This window comes from Danio rerio, chromosome 6 (assembly GCF_052040795.2).
Source record: "Danio rerio strain M-AB ecotype USA chromosome 6, GRCz13ab, whole genome shotgun sequence".
NCBI lineage: Eukaryota > Metazoa > Chordata > Actinopteri > Cypriniformes > Danionidae > Danio > Danio rerio.
Genome location: NC_141026.1, coordinates 56475631 through 56495217, shown reverse-complemented (window position 1 = coordinate 56495217; position 19587 = coordinate 56475631). Strand labels below are relative to the sequence as shown.

Below are 19587 nucleotides of genomic sequence, written 5' to 3'. Positions count from 1 at the left end.
AAACTGCACTGACACTGTTTCAATTTACATTTTGTAGAACTTCTATGTTAAGCTGCTTTGACACAATCTACATTGTAACAGTGCTATAAAAATATAGATGAATTGAATTAAATTGCCAACAGCCCACAAGGTGAAAGAAAATGTATTTTGAAGGTGAAGAAATCGATTCAACTGTCTTCAGCTTTTCACAATATAATGCACTGATGAATCATAGAGAATATGAAGACAAGCACAGGTTTTTAAAACTGTAAATGGAGTTCCTATTTTAGGCTTGAACAACTATTAATGCTGCAGTTTATTTGACTTATTATATTATTAAATCAATTACATTATCAATGCTGTAAAAAGAACCTTATTCAATTGAAAACAGTCATATAAAGCTTTTAACGGAAGTTTGGTGGCTGTCAAACATTTGCTGAGCATATAGACCATTAGTTGACTTTTTTTGGCAAGAGAACAATGGTGTGCTACTTGCTTGTTGTTGGGATCAAAATAACAACTTCCTGCTTAACCACACAGACATGAGAGTTTAACCACACGATATAATGCTGCAGAGCCAGACTGCACAGCACTGGGGTGTATACATGGTTTGCTTAGCACCAGAAAAACAATAGCACACATCAAATTTATACATACGGTAGAAAGCTTACGAAATGTATGTGTAAAATTTGTTTCAAGATCAAGAAAATAATGAGGATGCACATTGTCAGCAACAATACACTGTGAATTCAATGATAACACTGTAAGAATGCTACTGTAAAAATCCATAACCTGGTTAACAGTAAGTATATATATATATATATATATATATATATATATATATATATATATATATATATATATATATATATATATATATATATATATATATACTGTGAATAAATGTAAATTGTCTTTTCCAGAATTCCCTTCATGACACTTCACTTTTTATATATTTGTTGACATTACTATTATTAACTCATATTTTTCCTTCAGCGGAATAACCCTTATTTATCAGGGGCCACCACAGCGGAATGAACCGCCAACTATTCCAGCATTTGTTTTACACAGTGGATGCCCTTTCAACCACAACTGGAAAACACCCATACACTCTCGCATTTACACACACACACTCAAATACTGCGGCCAATATATATATATATATATATATATATATATATATATATATATATATATATATATATATATATATATATATATAAATACATACAAAAATATAAATATATATATATATATATATATATATATATATATATTTTTTTTTTTTTTTTTTTTTATGTATATTTTTTAAAGTTCCCATAGGTCAGGGGTGTCCACAATCATTCCTGGAGGGCTGGTGTACTAAAAAGTTTAGCTCCAACCCTAATCAAACACACTTGATGCAGCTAGTCAAGCTCTTACTATATTTATTAGATATTAGAAACTTCCAGGCAGGTGTGTCCAGGCCAGTTGGGGCTAAACTCAGCAGGACACCAACTCTCCAGGACTGACTTTGGACACCCCTGCCATAGGTTGTGTACATTTTTTGTTTACATTAAAGTTTTATGTTACACCTAATGTTGATAATGTTTATTGCATTAATTTCATCTTTGTTACCATGTTGGTGTTTACTAGTCATGTGTTATTTGATATTTATTCATTTTCTTGTCGGCTTAGCCCCTTTATTAATCTGGGGTCGCCACAGTGGAATGAATCGCCTACTTATCCTGTTTATGTTTTTACACAGAGGATGCCCTTCCAGCCACAAACCATCATTGGGAAACACACTCATACACTACAGTCAATTTTAGCTAACCCAGTTCACCTATAGCGCATGTCTTTGGACTTGTGGGGGAAACGGCAACCGGAGCACCCAGAGGAAACCCACGCAAACTTGGGGAGAACATGCAAACTCCACACAGAAATGCCAACTGGCCCAGCCGAGGCACAAACTAGCGACTTTCTTGCTGTGAGGAGAATGTGCTACCCACTGCGCCACCCATATTTGATATTAGTATACTGTATTATGAGCAATTGTTTATTAAGTGATTTTCTCATCCACACATGCCAATAGTTGTGTTTTGTCTGTCACAAAGGATAGGATGAGAACAAAGATGCTGCATGCATTAGCCCAGGCATGATTTAAAGGACATTGTATGATTGCAAAATATAAATAAGTAAAAAAAAAAAAAAAAATCTGAGATTAACTTGATGTAATTACTTAAAAAATAAATGCACAAAATCTAGGATATATGTATATATATATATATATATATATATATATATATATATATATATATATATATATATATATATATATATATATATATATATATATATATATATATAAACGTAGCAGTCTTTGCCAGCAGGTGGCGCTTATAGCATTGTAGTCTAATATTATTAAACTATTATTTATTAATAATAATAAATGTGCTTATCGGTGGCGCAGTGGGAAGCTCAATGGCCTCAGAGCAAGAAGGTCGCTGGTTCGAGCCTCGGCTGGGTCAGCTGTCGTTTCTTTGTGGAGTTTGCATGTTCTCCCTTCATTCGCACGGGTTTCCTCCTGGTGCTCCGGTTTCCCCCACAGTCCAAACAGGTGCACTATAGGTAAATTGGGTAGACTAAATTGGCCGTAGTGTATGTGTGTGAATGAGTGTCTATGAGTGTTTCCCAGTGATGGCTTAAAAAACATATTCTGGATAAGTTGGTGGTTCATTCCGCGGTGGCAACCCCTGATTAATAAAGGGACTAAGCTGAAAAGAAAATGAATGAATGAAATGTGTTCATAGCATATATACTTCAATACACTTTTGTATTAACAGTAAATTAATGATTTATGGTAGTTTACTGTAAAAATTTGACATTTCTTTAACAAATTATATTGCATGTTTAACAGTAAATAGTAGTGGAAACCACAACTGTAGTTTTTTTTAAACGCAAACTTCACAGATATTTTTTTTTTTTTACAGTGTGTTTGTGGTGTTTAAACAAATATCAGTGGGTACTAAAGGAACTGAAGTGTGCACTGCATAACCTAGTTAGCATTCTTATCTGTAATCTTCTTCTGCTGCTGCTGTAGCTTATCTGATTCAAGTTTAGATGCGTAGATATGCTTTTCTGGAGACCTTGGCTGCATTAAGTGTATTTTAGCTATGCTTAGGATTGCCAACTGTCCTGTATTGGCTGAGACATCCCATATTTTGGGCCTATTTCATTTGACCTATATACAGAACCTGCTTTTGAATGATTGCTATGCTGATTTAACCATACAAGAGCAGAAGTGCTGATCATGACACTTGAGGATGATGTTTCAATAAGGGGAACCTATCGTGTTCAGAAGAGTTTAGGAGGTATTATCTTTTTAGAAGATCTCTGTCAATGCATACTAAAGTATAATGCTATAAGCACCACCTGCTAGCAGGGAGTGAATCTGCTTTTTCACATTGTCCTTCTAGATTTTGAGCATGTATGTTTTATGCAGCATAATTGCATCAAGTTTATGTCAGATCATTATATATTTTTTTACTTTATATTTTGCAATCATACAATCTAATTTACATCATGCCTGAGTTTTTGCAAGCAGGATCTTTGCTTGGATTAAAGTGCTGTGGTTGCCTGTTGATTCAGCCTTTGATAAAGCAGATACGCATGATGTTCTATATTCAAATATTTCATTATTATTAATTTTTACAAGTGTTTACAAAAAGATTGAATGAAGCTGTCTAGAATCAGCAAATTTGCTTGTAAAAAAATTAGCAATCAGAATCAATTTAGGATCAGTGGATACCTACTGTAAACATTAAGGGTGTCACGATCCTCCAAATTCTCGATTCGATTACATTTTCGATTCTAAAGGCACGATTCGATTCGATTTTCGATTATGAATAATTAATTAATTAATGACCAATAAATTATTTGTAGCCTACCGTTTAAACTACCTGACCTGCATGGTCTTTGTTTTACCCATAAACAAATCATACAGTAAATGAATAAAGGCAAGATACACACATAATTACAACCTGTCAATCACTTTTGATCTGTGTCGTTATAATGGCGTCGGTAAAAAAGACGCACAACCAACAGGAACCAGCCAACAGTATCTGAGGTGCAAGTGAGTGAAAGATTGAAGCAGTCCTCTGACTGCCTGGACCTGCTGTCTGGAGCGGATGGCTGTGTGTGTCTGTGTGGTCACGTGATGTGCATTTTCAGAGGTAGAGAGGAAGGAGGGCTGCTCAGAAATGCTACACGCCACTGTGGATGTCAAATCGTTGTCGTTCTAAAAAATGCCATTTAAAAACAAAGACAGTGTAAACAGGGCCTGAGTGTGTACTTTTCGCGAGCGGATTTGCAACGGGGGCGGGCGGAGGATCGCGATGCCGGTGTTGTCTATCGGACGAACCGTACATAATACGTACATAGCAGAGCTTGCAAAACTGTGTTTTTTTGTCGACAACACGAACGTTGTCAACATAACTCACTGGAAATCCAAAATGCTTACACACCGGCGACTTCATTGAAAGAGGAGAGGGTTTAAGTTCTGTCAACGGGTCTCCTGCAGTTTAACAAGCACTTCAACAAGCCTGTTTTTTTCCCGCTTGGCAAGCCAAGCTGACGTGACATGGGGGCGTGGCAGCATCGACGATTCTATTTTTTGATTCGATAATCGAAATTGAGCATAAATTTCGAAAAAATCGAAATCGTGACACCCCTAGTAAACATATTAATAGGATTTTTTTAGATGTGTACCTTAGTTGACAGCTCTAGCTACTGTTGTCTTGCTGAACCAGTCTGTTCTTTCTCCTCTGAATTCTGGTATCAAGAAAGCATTTTCACACACAAAAACAATGCTCGCTGCTTAGTTTTTCATTTTATAAACCCTAAAGATAACTATCTGATCCCTGAAGATCAGCAGTTGCTTACATACTCAGATACACATATACTCAGAAAAGCCAGTCCTGCATTTAAATTGCTTTTCCTTCCTCAATTTGATGCCCAGTTTGAACATAAGCATTTTGACTACATCTACATACACGTCTTTGAGAGTGAAAAAGCACATATACTAACACTTTAGTTTAAGTACCAGTTCTCAATAACTAATATTAAGCAGCAAATTAGGAGTTTATTGAGCTAAAAGTCAAAGTTATTGGTTTGTTATTCGCAAGAATTACAATAAAGTGTGGGCAAACATATTTAATAAATACTAGAAATTAAAAAATACATTCACATTTTGTTTTAATTCTTTCTATAAACAAACCATTAACTATTTTGCTCAATAAATTCTACTAGATAAATAAAACGTTTTAGGGATTGATCAGGGGTATTAAAAAACATGCAGAATACGTATTTTAAAAGTACTAGTAAACAATCTTAATAGTTAGCAGGTAATAAGCTACACGGAAAAATCTCCCTGCGTAAATTACTGAATCAAACAAACTTTTCTAGTCACCTCAACTCAATATCAGTCAAATTGGCAAAAATATTAAGTTAAACTTTGCATTACTAAAATATTTCATTGAGACCTGATTAACTGACAAAAACAAGTTAAAGTGACAGAAAACCTCTCCTGTTATGACTTTATGTCATATCGTTATTTTACAGTGTAGACTGTAAAAAAATGTTGCTCTCTTAATGTTGCTTGCTCTTTTTTTAAGTTGAATTAAAACAACATTTTCACATTTTAAAAACGTAGCCCTACATACATTTTTGGAGATCGTGGATGATGTAGCCAGAAGTATGTATGGCTGCATTTCGTCTTTAAAACTAACGCACTGGGGGATTTGACACCATTCCTTTTCACGCTTACAAGCTGACCGCTTACTATCATATGGACAGCTTTCCCACTGTTACGTTTGCCCAGTAGCTCGCTGCATACTCTCACAACATATATTTTTAACTTGTTCAAACTACTTAATTAAAATGAGCTGAAACAACACAGTTCTTGAGATTTCATAAGGACAACTTTTTTTTTTTTATTTCTATCCACATACATTTGTTAAATGTGTTGAGTTAACTTTATGTTGGGACAACATTAATGAACTGTGTGGAACCCTGCATTTTTTTACAGTGTACATCAGTTGACCATGACGACGGGGTTTGGGTCCAGTAAAGAATGTTTCCAGAAAGCAGGTAGAAAAAAAACAGAAGCCAAAAAAATTTAATAAACAAATAAAAAAACAGGTTTCAAAACACTATGGGTTGGGTTTAGGGAAGAGAGTGTGCTGCTCAATCTGTGCTTTTGAAAACACTATCGACTGGATTAGGTAAAGAAAAGAGTGGGTCAGTCGATCGGTCAGTTAGTCAGTCGACATCGGCCTCTGGTGGATTTATGCAAGAACAGCAGGCACGAATGGCACTTATGATAGAAATTTGAGATCTCAAAAAGCGTACACAGTGAACTCTGTACACAGTGTATTTACGAAAAACAAAAACTGCCAAAAAATAAAAATGTAGCTCCTGGGATGTATTTGGCGCTCTCCAGAAATGTATATTGTGGTACACTGTAAAACCCAACCGTCAAATTTAGTAAACGAAATAAGTGTAGCTAACTCAAAATTGACTGAAAGTTATTTCTACTAATTTGAAAAGAGTTTTGAACTCAGTGTTGAGAGTAATGAGTTCATTAAATACCTCATTATTTCAACTTAAATGGAGCAAGTTCTCAGTACTCATATAGATTAGTTTAAGAACTTAAGCAATTGGTTTACTCAAACGGTTTGAGTCGCCTTAACTTACTGGATTTTACAGTACTCAGTTGGTTTGAGTTCTCTTTATTTGTTGATTTTTACTGCTCAAATTGCTTCGTTTACTCAAATGGATTAGGATCACAGTACTCATTAGGATTAGTTTTTGAACTTAAATGTTTTGTAGCAATTAATTTCCTCAAACGGTTTCAGTTGCCTTAACTTATTGGGTTAACAATACTCAGTTGGTTTGAGTTCTTTCCCTTTATTGGTTTTACTGTGCTCAAATTTCTTTATTTACTTAAATGTATTAAGTTCACAGTAGTCATTAGAATTAGTTTTTAAACTTAATTGGTTTGTAGCAATCGGTTTACTCAAATGGTTTAAGTTACCTTAACTTTTTGGGTTTTACAGTGCACACATCTAAAATGAGCCCGAGTTGGACCTTTTCTGGTCATATCAACTCAGCATCAGTTAAACTGACTAAAATATTTAGTTAAACTTCATATAACTTAAAATATTTAGTTGAAACCTGACTTACTGTAACTGATTAAAATGAGTTAAAGTTCTATAAAGAACATTGATTTTATTTCATTTATTTAAATGTGAATATGAATATTTGCACAGCTTATTTTTTATCAACATACTAGGAAACAAACAAACCACCTAAAAGTAATGACCTTGCAGTTGTATGTGTGCGTGTGTGTGCTTATCTGGAAATGCATGCTTGTAAGTGAACACAGCTTCCTATTTTAACCACCACAGTTTCTACTAAGTTCCTGTAGAGTTCCGGTGTGCTTTATGTCACTATGGCCGATGGTGAGAAGCTGATCTACACTGTGCTGGAGGTGTTGATCTCTGTGGGATGCTGCCTGGGGAATGTGCTGGTCATCTGGGCCGTGTGGTCGTCCCGTGCATTGAGACAGACCACCTTCTGCTTCGTTGTGTCTCTGGCGGTGGCTGATCTTCTGGTGGGCTTGGTAGCTGTTCCTCTGGCGGTGCTGGTGGATGGACGTTTGAAAACCAGTTTCCACAGCTGTCTCATCATTAGCTGTTTGGTCCTCGTGTTGACCCAGGCGTCGGTGCACTCTCTGCTGGCCATCGCTGTGGACCGATACCTGCGTGTCTACAACCCTCTCAGGTTTGGATGTTTGATGGTCACACTTTGTGCAGTTTATTTGATACTTGAGGTGTGGCCAAATTGATCGAGTTTGCTTAAAAGGAGGAAATTCATCAGTTCAGGGATGAGGATTCTGGATTACTGTAAAAAATGCTTGTCCCAACATAAATCAATTTTAACTTAATTGTTTTTACAAATTTAGGTGGATTTAACATAAAACACCTAAGTTGTCCCCAAAAAAAGTAGTTTGGTTGGAGTTTGGATGGTTGGAGGTGGCATGGTTTAATTGGATTAGTTTGATCTAAACAATGACAATGGAAAAAAGATAACATATATATTAAGAGATAAATACAAGGTTTCTGAGGAAGTTAGGGGGCCTTTCAAATTGTTCCTATATATAATTTCTTGGAGTAGAAAATGTGTTACTAATTGAATAAGAAGACAGGTCATAATGTATATTGATATAAAATAGGTAATAGTTTTTTTTTTTCGTTGTTTTGTTGTTTTCCTTTGTTTTTTCTGAGTTTCAAGAGTTCACACTTAGCAGATGATTGATGATAAATCTTGTTTGGCATGCTCTCCCGCGAGAGAGCCCTGAGCTCATAAGATCCTTGAGCCTGGGGCTCCCTTCCATTTGCAAGGCGAGAGGGGAGTTTGAGCTCAGGTAGATCTTGAGAACTCTCCTGCTGTAATAACTAATGAACAGACAGTGATTGCTCTTAAGAGAGAACTACTTACTAGGAGCATGTCTATGGTGCTGATTGGATTAGTCAATTAACTTAAGTTACATGTTTCTGGGCGGTGGGAGGAAACCTGGGAAACCCATGTGAGCTGGGGGAAAACGTGTAAACTCCGCACAGAAACATTGGCTGGCTTGGTAAGGACTAGAACCAGTGAGTTTCTTGCTGTGAGGCAACAGTGCTAACCACTGGGCCACCATGCCACCCATCTAGGAAAAGAGGAGGAGTAGGGGTGGAAGGTGGGATTCTTCTAAATGAAGATGGCTGTGATATGGAACTGAGGGTATGTATAATGGCTTAGGAATCGTCTGATTGGTGAATCATAGGTCGAATAATGCGGGGCCGGCTGCAAGCAATAATAAGCAAGTGATCCTCTCGAAATTACTTTTTCTGACTTATTCTGAGAAAACTATTTATATATTAATGCCCATATCTTAGCATTGATTCAATTCATGAGTGCAGAAATTAATGTTTGATTAATAATCTGCAATCAAAATAGCGTGCTCTATCTGACCTATTTCGAAATGCATTGAGTCAGTAAGATTTAAACATTGAGTAATATGTTCAGTTATTTTATCTAGTCAGGATGCGTTTGATTCAAAAGTGATAGTGGCAATATTCATAATGCAATATTTCTGTATCAAATAAATAATAATGAGTTAAAATTTATCACATAAAAAAAAATTAATGAAGTGGCACAACTGTCTTTGTGAACACTGAAATTAAAAAGAAATGTTTTAAACAAAAAGCATATTATAATAATTTATAGATAATGTATCTATAATTTAAACTTATAAAAATCTTTTAAAAAGTCAAATAAAAATCAATGATTTTAAATTATAATAATTCACAATATCTTTTTTTGCGCTTTGATTTAACTAACTTTCAAAATATAAATGTTGGGATCGCTTTCGATGTTTTCTCCACTTGAGATTACTTTCAGTATTGCTAACAAACTACAACTCCCATAACTCTTTGCACCCATAAACTCCTGCAACTGCTGACAATAATCTGGACACATAGACATAGCTGTAGCTCATCTCTTTACTGATTACATGGACTATATTTACCACTTACTTTCACAGACACTTTGCTGAGTCTTGTTTCTCTTACGAACATTAAAAAGCATTTTTCCTTCTTTGATTTCCTGTGTTTTGTAATGTAATTTGTATTAATAATGTATGTATCATGTGTGGCCATACACCCAAAGCACTTCACAATCTTGAGAGGAGGGTCTCTCCACACCACCACCGGTGTGCAGCATTCACTTGGATGTTCCAACGGCAGCCACAGGACAAGGGCGCCAGTGTGCTCACCACACACCAGCTACAGGTGGAGTGGAGAAACAGTGATAGAGCCAATTCGGTGGATGGGGTATGATTGGGAGGTCATGATACTGGGCACCGGGGCTACACCAATACTCTTTACAAGAAGTGCCATGGGAATTTTAATGACCACAGACAGTCAGGACGTCAGTTTAACGTCTCATCCAAAAGACGGTGCTCACTGACAATATAGTGTCCCCTTCAATTTACTGGGGCATTACGACTCAACCACTTTCAACAGCAACCTAGTTTTACCAAGTGGACTCCAATACAGGTACTGACCAGTCTCAGCCCTGCTTAGCTTCAGTAAACAACCAGTCCTGGGCTGCAGGGTGATATGGCTGTAGCTGTTTTGATTCTTGTCTTCTTACCGTTTGGATTCATAGTCACCTAGCCTGACCTTTCGCCAGTATTTTGATAGCGTTTATTGGATTACCTTTATGCTCCTGTTTTTTGACCATTGCCTGCACGATTACCCCAAATAAACTACATGTAGATCTGTTGTCCAGCGTCCATTTTGTTTGCTAAAAATCCCAGGATGTCTTCGAAAAAAAAGTAGGGGTCCTGGCTGAATTTGCCCACTGGTCTCTGCCCATCATGGCCTCCCAACCATTGGCTGCATTACTTTGTCTCCTCTCCACCAATCAGCTAGTGTTTGGTGTGCGGTCTGGTGTAATATGGCTGCCGTCGCGTCATCCAGGTGGATGCTGCACATCAGTGCCGGAGTGGGACTACTTTTCAGCCCTGGAGTTTCAAGCAGACCGGTCCACCTCAGTTCACGACTGACTATATTAAAATAAGGTCATTTCCAATTCAGTTTCTAATTACACTATCACGTCTTTTTCAAGGAAACAGCTGCTTTAGAACTTCAAATGTTCAACAACCTTACAGTTTCATATGTCTTAACGATAAATATGAAAAAAAAGGTGAGGATCGTTGACGTCGTCACGCGACGTGCTGACCACTGGACCACAATGTCGCTGTTACACTTGAGTGGCCGGAATAATAATTAGATCATCATCACCACGCAGGCTGCATTTGGCTCATGGGGCTGCGAGACAATAAATAAGTAGAGTGGAGCTGCGGCAAAATAATGAATAAAAAGAGTGAGTCTATGGTCAAATAAATAAATAGATGAAAAAAAGTGCGACTGCTGAGAGTGCAAGCAGCTAGAAACGGACCGGCCCACCGGGAACTTTCCCGGTCCTCCCGATTGGCCAATCCGGGCCTGCTGCACATTGGTGGAGGGTGAGGAGATTCCCCCCGATGTGGAAAGCCTATTTAAATATAATAATTTTTATTATTATTATCATTACTATTGTTCAATGGAGTGCCTAATTATCTTAACTTGCCTAGTTAGCCTAACTGACCTTAAGTTGTTAATGTCTAAACACAATCTCTTTCTATAGGTACAGGGGAGCAGTCAAAAAGCAGCACTTGTGGATTGCGGTCACTGTTTGTTGGCTCTCGGCTGCTATACTGGGTCTAATCCCGATGTTCGGATGGCACAAAGAAAACACCACCACATCAGAAAACTCCACTATCACGTGTGAGTTCATCAGTGTGATACCCATGTCCTACATGGTCAACTTCATCTTCTTTGCTTGCCTCCTTCCACCCACCTTCATCATGATGCTCATCTACTTATTAATCTTTACAATGATTTCTAAACAGCTGAGGAAAGGAGTCGGACGTGGCATGGCGCCCAATTCATTTTACCAAAAAGAGCAAAAACTGGCTACTTCTTTAGCTTTGGTGTTGGTTCTGTTTGCTGTATGCTGGCTGCCGTTGCACATAATGAATGCACTGAATTATTATTACACTAATATAGAAGTGCCAGTCCTGGCTTTCCACATCGGCATCCTCCTCTCTCATTTCAACTCTGCCGTGAACCCCATTGTTTATGCTTTTAAGGTCCCTAAGATTAGGATGGCATATAAAAGCATCTTGATGAAGCTGACGAGCTCGGAGCAGAAGGCAGAGCAGAGCAGCCAGACATGGGATAATAATGGCAGCACTAACTCAAACAACACCGCCAGATGCACCATGAAGATAAAACCACAGGTCAATTTAACCGTAAACCAGGATCATTAGATTGAGTTTATGTTCGTGCACAATGAATGATAAGCGGAGGAGTTTGAGTTAAAAACAAAAGTTCAATTAAACAAGTGTGAAATATGTTGTAAGTTGGTTCCTTTAAGGGGATAGTTCACCCTAAAATGTAATTCTAATACCCATTGACTTCCATAGTATTTGTTTTTCCTACAACCCCAAATCAGAAAAAGTTGGGACAGCATGGAAAACGCAAATAAAAAGAAAGAAGCAATTTCTAAATTTACTTTCACTTGTATTTCATTGCAGAAAATACAACAAACATTATTTAGATTGTTTCTGATGATTTTTTAAATCAAAATAAACACATATGGCGAAGAAGTGGCGCAGTAGGTAGTGCTGTCGCCTCACAGCAAGAAGGTCGCTGGTTCGAGCCTCGGCTCAGTTGGTGTTTCTGTGTGGAGTTTGCATGTTCTCCCTGCATTCGTGTGGGTTTCCTCCGGGTGCTCCAGTTTCCCTCACAGTCCAAAGACATGCGGTACAGGTAAATTGGGTAGGCTAAATTGTCTGTAGTGAATGAGTGTGTGTGTGTGGATGTTTCCCAGAGATGGGTTGTGGCTGGAAGGGCATCCGCTGTGTAAAAACTTGCTGGATAAGTTGGTGGTTCATTCTGCTGTGGCGAACCCGGATTAATAAAGCGACTAAGCCGACGAGAAAATAAATGAAAGAGTGAATAAACACATATTCCAATTGTGGTTTTTGCAACACATTAAAAAAAAAAGTTGCAACGGTAAAGCATTTACCATTTTGTAATGTTGCCGTTCCTTTTAGCAACACTTAAAAGACGTTGAGGGACTGAAGACACCAAGTTATAAAGTGTTTCAGGTGTAATTTAATCCCATTCATCCTGCAAGCGAGTCTTAAGGTGGGTGACAGTATGCAGTCTTCGTTGCCTCATTTTGCACTTCTAAATGTGCCACACATTCTCAATTGGAGACACGTCAGGACTGCAGGCAGGCCAGTCAAGTACCTGTATACTCTTCCTTCGCAGCCAGGACTTTGTTATGTGTGCAGAATGTGGTTTTGCATTGTGGTTGTTGAAATATGCATGAGCGTCCCTGGAAAAGAAGGCAGCATATTGTGCTCCAAAATCTCTATTTACTTTTCAGCATTAATGGTGCCATCACAGATGTGTAAGTTATCATTGCCAAGGGCACTGACACAACCCAATACCATGACAGACTCTGGATTTTGTTGGTAACAGTCTGGACAATCTATTACCACTTTGGTCTGGAGCACAGAGCATTCACTTCTCCCCCCCCCCAAAAAAAAATTAAATATTGATTCATCTGACCACAGTTCCACTGTGTGATGATCCATCCCAGATGCCTCCGAGCTAGAGTCGATGGCGCTTCTGGACACTGTTAACCTAGGGCTTCCTTTTGGCACAGTACAGTTTTAACTGGCATTTGAGGATCTAACTACAAATTGTGCTACTTGACAAAGGTTTGCCAAAGTAGTCCTGAGCCCATGTGGTGATATGGCTTATAGATGAATGAGAATTCTTGATTCAGCTGCCTGAGGGATCAGAGATCTCAGCTGATCAGCTTAGACTTGCGCTCTTGTCCTTTATGCACTGAAATGCTTTCAGATTCTTTGAATCTTTTAATGATGTTCTGCACTGTTGAAAGTGAAATATCCGGATGTCTTCCTATCTTTCTTTGAGGAACATTGTTTTTAAAGGGCCATGACACCCCCCACTTTCGGTTAAAGTCTACTTCAGAATTTTTTCAAAAGATGCATGATTAATGGGCGTGGAGCTCCGCGAGCATTGGGCAGGAGTGGGCGTGGCCAGCAGGGGAGAAGGGGAGCGAATAACTGCTGTTGTCAGTTAGCTCACAAAATGAGACACAAAGAGGAGACGCATGAGTTTATAGTTTACAAAGTTAAAATGCAAAGAAATGAACAGTGATAAAAGACAGCGTCCGCCATTCTCTAATTCTCGTGCTGCTCTCCCGACAAAAATGCTAGCAGCACACACACAGCTCGGCCCTGACAAGATCGCGGGAGAAAACATGCAACAAACCCCGTGGATGATGGAAACAAACGCATATGAGCCTTCATGAACGGCTAAAAACTGAGCCGTGGTTTCCGTGTCTCTCAGCTTGGGCTTGACACTGGCAGGTCTGGCAGATCACATGAATAATTAAGCAGCCGGCTCTTCTCATAGGATAAGAAAACTCCACTATGAATAATAATGAGAAACCGACGCGTCATCATTGCACTTGCAGTACTGCGCTGCGTCGCCGATTTTGATCTCGCCCCAAAAATCATTTTAAACCCGGAAGCTGAAATTAGCTGACAAAAGCTTAAAATTATCCAGTTTTCCCCACAATTAAAGCTGACAGGTGCTAACATTGTCTTAACTGATGCTCAACACACACACATCTGTTAATAAAAAAAAAAAAAAAGTTTTCCGGGGTGTCCTGAACCTTTAAACATTTAAATAATTTTCTCATTTATTTTGTTGGCAAACTGGCAATCCTCTGCCCATCTTCGCTCATAAAGGACAAGACCTTTTTTGGATGCTGCTTTTGTACCAAATTATAATTACAATCACCTGTTGACATCACCTGTTTCAAATCACATCGTTATTTAACCAATTTTCCCGATTACTAGCCCTAAAATGCTCCTGTCACAACTTATTTTAGAATGTGTTGCAGGTCTGAATGACAGGAAAGGATGTATATTTACAAATGAAATGAAGTTGACAAGACAAAACATTAAATATTTTGTGTTTATAGTGTCTGCAATAAAATACAAGTCAAAGTAAAAGTCACAGCTTTTTATCACCATCATTACTACTTTTTTTATTTGCGTTTTCCATAGTGTCCCAATCTTTTCTGATTTGAGGTTGTAATTTGGAAGTCAATGGTTACAGGTTTTCAGCTTTCTTCACAATATCTCCTTTTGTACTCAGCACTTTACATGTGTTTGTTGCCTCATTACAAACATAGACTGCAAATTTCACAATATACACGTTATATTAACAAAACATACATTTATAATCCGTATATCCTGCATTTTATAAGTGCAACTGTAATCATGGGCTATTAAAATATTTAAAGCAGGACAAGAATTTCAATCAGTATGTGCAGATATTGGCTTTTTTTTGTATTCTTTACATTTCTTTCTTTTTAAATATATTTTTTTAAATAAATACTTTTACTCAGCTGAAAAAAAATGTTGATGTTTAAGGGCATTTTTTGTCAATAAAATAGCAAAATAATATTCCTTTTTAAACAAGACAATACCAATACATATTAATTTCAGAAAAGTTAAGATATCACTGACTTTTATTTAAAATTTAGAAATGTTATCAGACTTTATATAGAACTAAACTAATATTACAATTATACTCAAACTCATAATAAACAATGAATCCAGAAAATAAAAAATAAATCCAGAAAAACATTTTATATAAATGTTTTACATAAATAATTGTAGCTTGGATGAACAGTATTGTACGAGTGTGTGTGTGTGTGTGTGTGTGTGTGTGTGTGTGTGTGTGTGTTTACATAAGCTGTTTTATGACACTGGCAATGAATTGTACAAAAATACTGTGAAGTAATAATATTTTCTTTTCTTTTTCAATGTTATGTCTCATGTGCTGCCATTAAAAATCATCTGCAGCCCTGTTCTTTAAAATTTGACCTCATTTGCGGGGAAAATTCACTAGATGTAAGCCTTTTAAAAATACTTAATGCCTCAATAAAAAAGAGGAAGAGAAACTGTTATCATACTGAGCATTTTAAGTATTTTTAGCTGTTTTAATGTGCATCACAAGCATTGCTTACTTCATAACTTTTACATTTAAAGGACCAGACACAAAATAAAAGAAATTACTCACCTTGAGTCATTCCAGATAGTCCACACATGTTATTCTGCTCTGATTATTGAAAATCTTCATGCAGATAGTAAGCCTGGGACAGTCAAGCATCTGAAATAATTATCATTAAATAATCAGCAAGCATTATAGGCACCATAGAGTGCATTGATTCAATATGTTAAATTATGCATTTATATATATATATATATATATATATATATATATATATATATATATATATATATATATATATACATATTTATATATATATATATATATATACATACATATTTATATATATATATATATGTACACACGCATAATTTATATATCTCAGAGGTCGCGTTAGACTTTGTCATTGTCCGTCATATTGACGGAGAGGGTTGTAAAAATTCCTTCATAACCTGTAATTGACCGTCAATTAATTAGCATATTTTCTAATCGCTTTTTTATTAATATTTTAGTAATGAACTTGTACGACGAGCATATAGGCTAAATTATTCATTTATTTATTTGACAAATGAACAAAAACTCATGTCTGCCTTACCTCATATCTTCTTCCTGCGTCGACCTGAACTGGGAGCTTGCCTGTACGTAATTAAAGAGAAAGAGAAACTGATGCAGAGGCAATTGTCATTAAATTCTGCCTCAGAAAGTCGACTTCTCGTGACAGTTTTAATTTTTTTCTGGAGTCTAAAGCCGCGTTTTGATGCCACACTGGAGAGTGCTTGCCCAAAGCGGCCTGGACTCTACAGACAGACTCGGGCCAGTTAACAGGAATCGGCCCAGTGCTTTACAGCCACATCACAAACGCATGTAATGCTAAAGTAACTCAAAAGTAACGTAATGTTACATTACATTAAAATACACATTACATTAATCCGGGGTCGCCACAGCGGAATGATCTGCCAACTTATCCAGTATCTCGTTTTTACGCAGAGGATACCCTACCAGCCGCAACCCATCTCTGGGAAACATCCACACACACACTCATTCACTACGGACAATTTAGCTTACCCAATTCACCTGTACCACATGACTTTGGACTGTGGGGGAAACCAGAGCACTTGGAGGAAACCCACGCAAATGCAGGGAGAACATGCAAACTCCACAAAAAAAAAACGCCAACTGAGCCCAGGTTCAAACCAGTGACCCAGCAACCTTCTTGCTGTTAGGCGACAGCACTACCTACTTCACCACTGCATCGCCCTAAATACAGATTAATAAATGTTAAAAGTATTGTGTTTGCTACTTTTTGTCTTAATAATAAGTAAAATCACTCTAGATAATCCTCTTTTCCTTTTTTTAATTTGTTTAAAATAATGAGAATATTTCTATCGCAGAAATGTAAGACTCTGCCATCTTCCTTTCTGTCTGTTCCAGCATTCTCTCATTGTGTGCAGGATTCAACATGACTACGATCATTTTAATTGAACAATTTGTTTATTAAAAGCGGGTTAATTAAAATAAAAAGTAACTCAAATATTATTACTTATGCATTACTTTATTCATTCATTACGTTTAGTATTAGTATTTTCAGATTTTCATTATATGGCACCTTTAATTTTATTTTTGCACATTAACATAGCTCTACCATATATTTTGCTTAACAGATTAGTAAACAAACGAGTGGAACCTTAAATATTTATTTCACATCACGTTTTACAATCACTTTCAGGTTTAAATGAGATTATGGTTGTGTTCTCAGACGTTTGGACTCGCTGTATATTAGACTGGACGCTCCCCTCTGTCAGGCGCTTCCCTGTAGCCTCCATAATTGACTTACTGGCATTGAGCCATGTGGAAGTGAACAATGCTGATCCTAGGGGAACATTTGGATTTCTGTAAGATACGTCTCAGTTACCAAAGGGCCGTTCTGTTCTCGCTCTGTACCGCGTAACATCGGCCTCGCTCCAAACAGCGTGATGAGGCAAAGCAGGATTTATGATGTTCATCCCTAGCATTATTTCTTTTTTTTACATTCATTCTGTTGAGTGAAGTTGAAAAATGTAAAATACATCTTTTGGCAGCGTGTTGAAAAACAATTTCCAAATCAATTCTCGTCAGTGGCTGGAAAACCGCAGGGTTATGAAACCACACATCTACACGCTGTATTTAATTTGATGCAAATAACAACACAGCTCTGAGGAAGAGACATACAGTCTGCTCAATATGAGTGTGTGTCAGACAATAATGGTCATTAGACGATTAAAAACAAAGCAGGAGTAAACTCTCTTGAAGAAATTCTTCCTTATCTACAGGATTTAATAATAATAAAAAAATAAATTAAAAAATAATAATAATAATAATAATAATAATAATAATTCCTTACATTTATATAGCGCTTTTCTGGGCACTCAAAGCGCTTTACACAATCTCAAGGGGGGAATCTCCTCATCAACCACCAATGTGCAGCATGCACCTGGATGACGCGACGGCAGCCATTTTGCGCCAGACCGCACACCACACACCCGCTGATTGGTGGAGAGGAGACAGTGATGCAGCCAATTGAATATGGAGAGGGTTAGGAGGCCATGATGGACAGAGGCCAGTGTGCAGATTTGGCAAGAATGCCATCTTCAACAAACTAACTTCTCCATTTGTCATCGCAAAAACATCATGATGTATATGCACAATTGTTTGGAGAGCCTAATTTGAGTAAGTGATTCTATTCCTATCAAGTATTTTTGTGTTTAGACGTCTAACAGACATCTAATTATAGATGGCTTGGCTAAAGCAAGGCTAAATTGGCGCTGTCAGTGAAAATCTAATAGACATCTAAGAACAGACAACATAATCTCACGGCAATTCGTAACTTTTTGATTTAGTGGCTAATTCGTATAAATTCGTACCATCTAATTCGTACACTTTAGTATGATTTGCTCATCACCCAATGACGGTTGGGGTTAGGGGTGGGGTTGGGTGCCACGCCTCCTTTTTAAAATCGTACATTTTCGTACGTATGAACTTGTACAAATTAGTCACTAAACTCACAAAATGTTAAATACTTCCGTTTCCTTGTGAGATCAGGCTAAAATAGACCAAAACTTCCAACACAGGCTTATTCTGAAAATGTAGACATATATACATTTCTGGATATCGTGAATTATATAGCCAGTAGTACATATGGCTACATTTAATCTTTAAATGAATGCTACGTAGTGGTATGATGCCATTCCATTTCACGCTTACAGCTGACCGCTTACCTCCAGTTGATCGGCTTTCCCGCTGTTACCAGTTTGTCCAGTTAGCTTGTCATTTACATTGGCTTGACCACCACGACGGGGTTTGAGTGCGGTGAAGAACGGTTACAGAAAGCAGGTAAGACAAAAACAGAAGTCAAAAGATAAAATAAAAAAGTTAATAACAGGGTGAGAATGTGGTAAAATCTGAAAACGTGGTAAAAATCAGGCGAGGGATTTTCCTTTTTCTGAATGGCTTTTCAAAACTGTCGGTTGGGTTTAGGGAAGTGGGTTGGTGGGCTAATCTGTGCTTTTGAAAACACTATCAGTTGGGTTTAGGGAAGGAGGAGGGTGGGTCAGTTGAATAGTCAGTCAGTCAGTCATTCAGTCAGTGGACAGAAATTTGAGGTCTGAAAAAGTGTACACAGCAGCCTCTGGTAGATTTGTGAAAACATAAACTGAAAAAAAAAACGTAGCTCCTGGGATGTATTTGGCGATCTCAAAAAATTGATATAGCGGTACGTACTCAGAATAAGCTTGGGTTGAAAACTAGACTAGTCATCAAAGACAGATTTGACAGACTTCCCATGTAGTTGTTAATTTTTTTGTATTTGACG

General features: G+C 37.3%; 4 protein-coding genes across 10 annotated transcripts in view; 2 read left to right on the top strand and 2 right to left on the bottom strand.

Moving 5' to 3' along the window:
* Positions 1-19587, top strand: part of slc12a5a (solute carrier family 12 member 5a) — a 2560186-nt gene that overhangs the window by 2107362 nt on the left and 433237 nt on the right. The window lies entirely within an intron of this gene.
* anks1ab (ankyrin repeat and sterile alpha motif domain containing 1Ab) overlaps positions 1-19587 on the bottom strand; it is a 413081-nt gene that overhangs the window by 265378 nt on the left and 128116 nt on the right. The gene's annotated exons all lie outside the window — the stretch shown is intronic.
* The window catches only part of adora3a.1 (adenosine A3 receptor a.1), an 80744-nt gene that overhangs the window by 10827 nt on the left and 50330 nt on the right, over positions 1-19587 (bottom strand). For 2 of the 6 annotated variants that reach the window (XM_087258232.1, XM_087258231.1), the window contains 3 exons: positions 18995-19056; positions 16336-16376; positions 15810-15899 (listed from right to left, as the gene is read on the bottom strand). Coding sequence is in view for 1 of the 6 variants with exons in the window: in XM_087258229.1 (XP_087114355.1) it covers positions 4485-4496 (12 nt within the window). In the remaining 5 variants the exon portion in view is untranslated. Of the gene's footprint in view, positions 1-4484; positions 4572-4728; positions 4816-15809; positions 15900-16335; positions 16377-18994; positions 19057-19587 lie in introns of those variants that run through there. The other 4 variants (XM_087258233.1, XM_087258234.1, XM_087258235.1 and 1 more) reach the window with 4 other exon arrangements.
* adora3a.2 (adenosine A3 receptor a.2) lies at positions 5780-15822 on the top strand. Its single transcript, XM_087258226.1, has 2 exons — positions 5780-7803; positions 11257-15822. Exons 1-2 carry the CDS (start codon positions 7472-7474, stop codon positions 11939-11941), a joined length of 1017 nt encoding a protein of 338 aa, XP_087114352.1. The 5' UTR covers positions 5780-7471; the 3' UTR covers positions 11942-15822.

Coding starts and splice junctions, on each gene's coding strand:
- adora3a.2 (XM_087258226.1), top strand. CDS start 7,472: ATGGCCGATGGTGAGAAGCTGATCTACACTGTGCTGGAGGTGTTGATC. Junction 7,804..11,256: donor CGTGTCTACAACCCTCTCAG/GTTTGGATGTTT, acceptor CTCTTTCTATAG/GTACAGGGGAGCAGTCAAAA.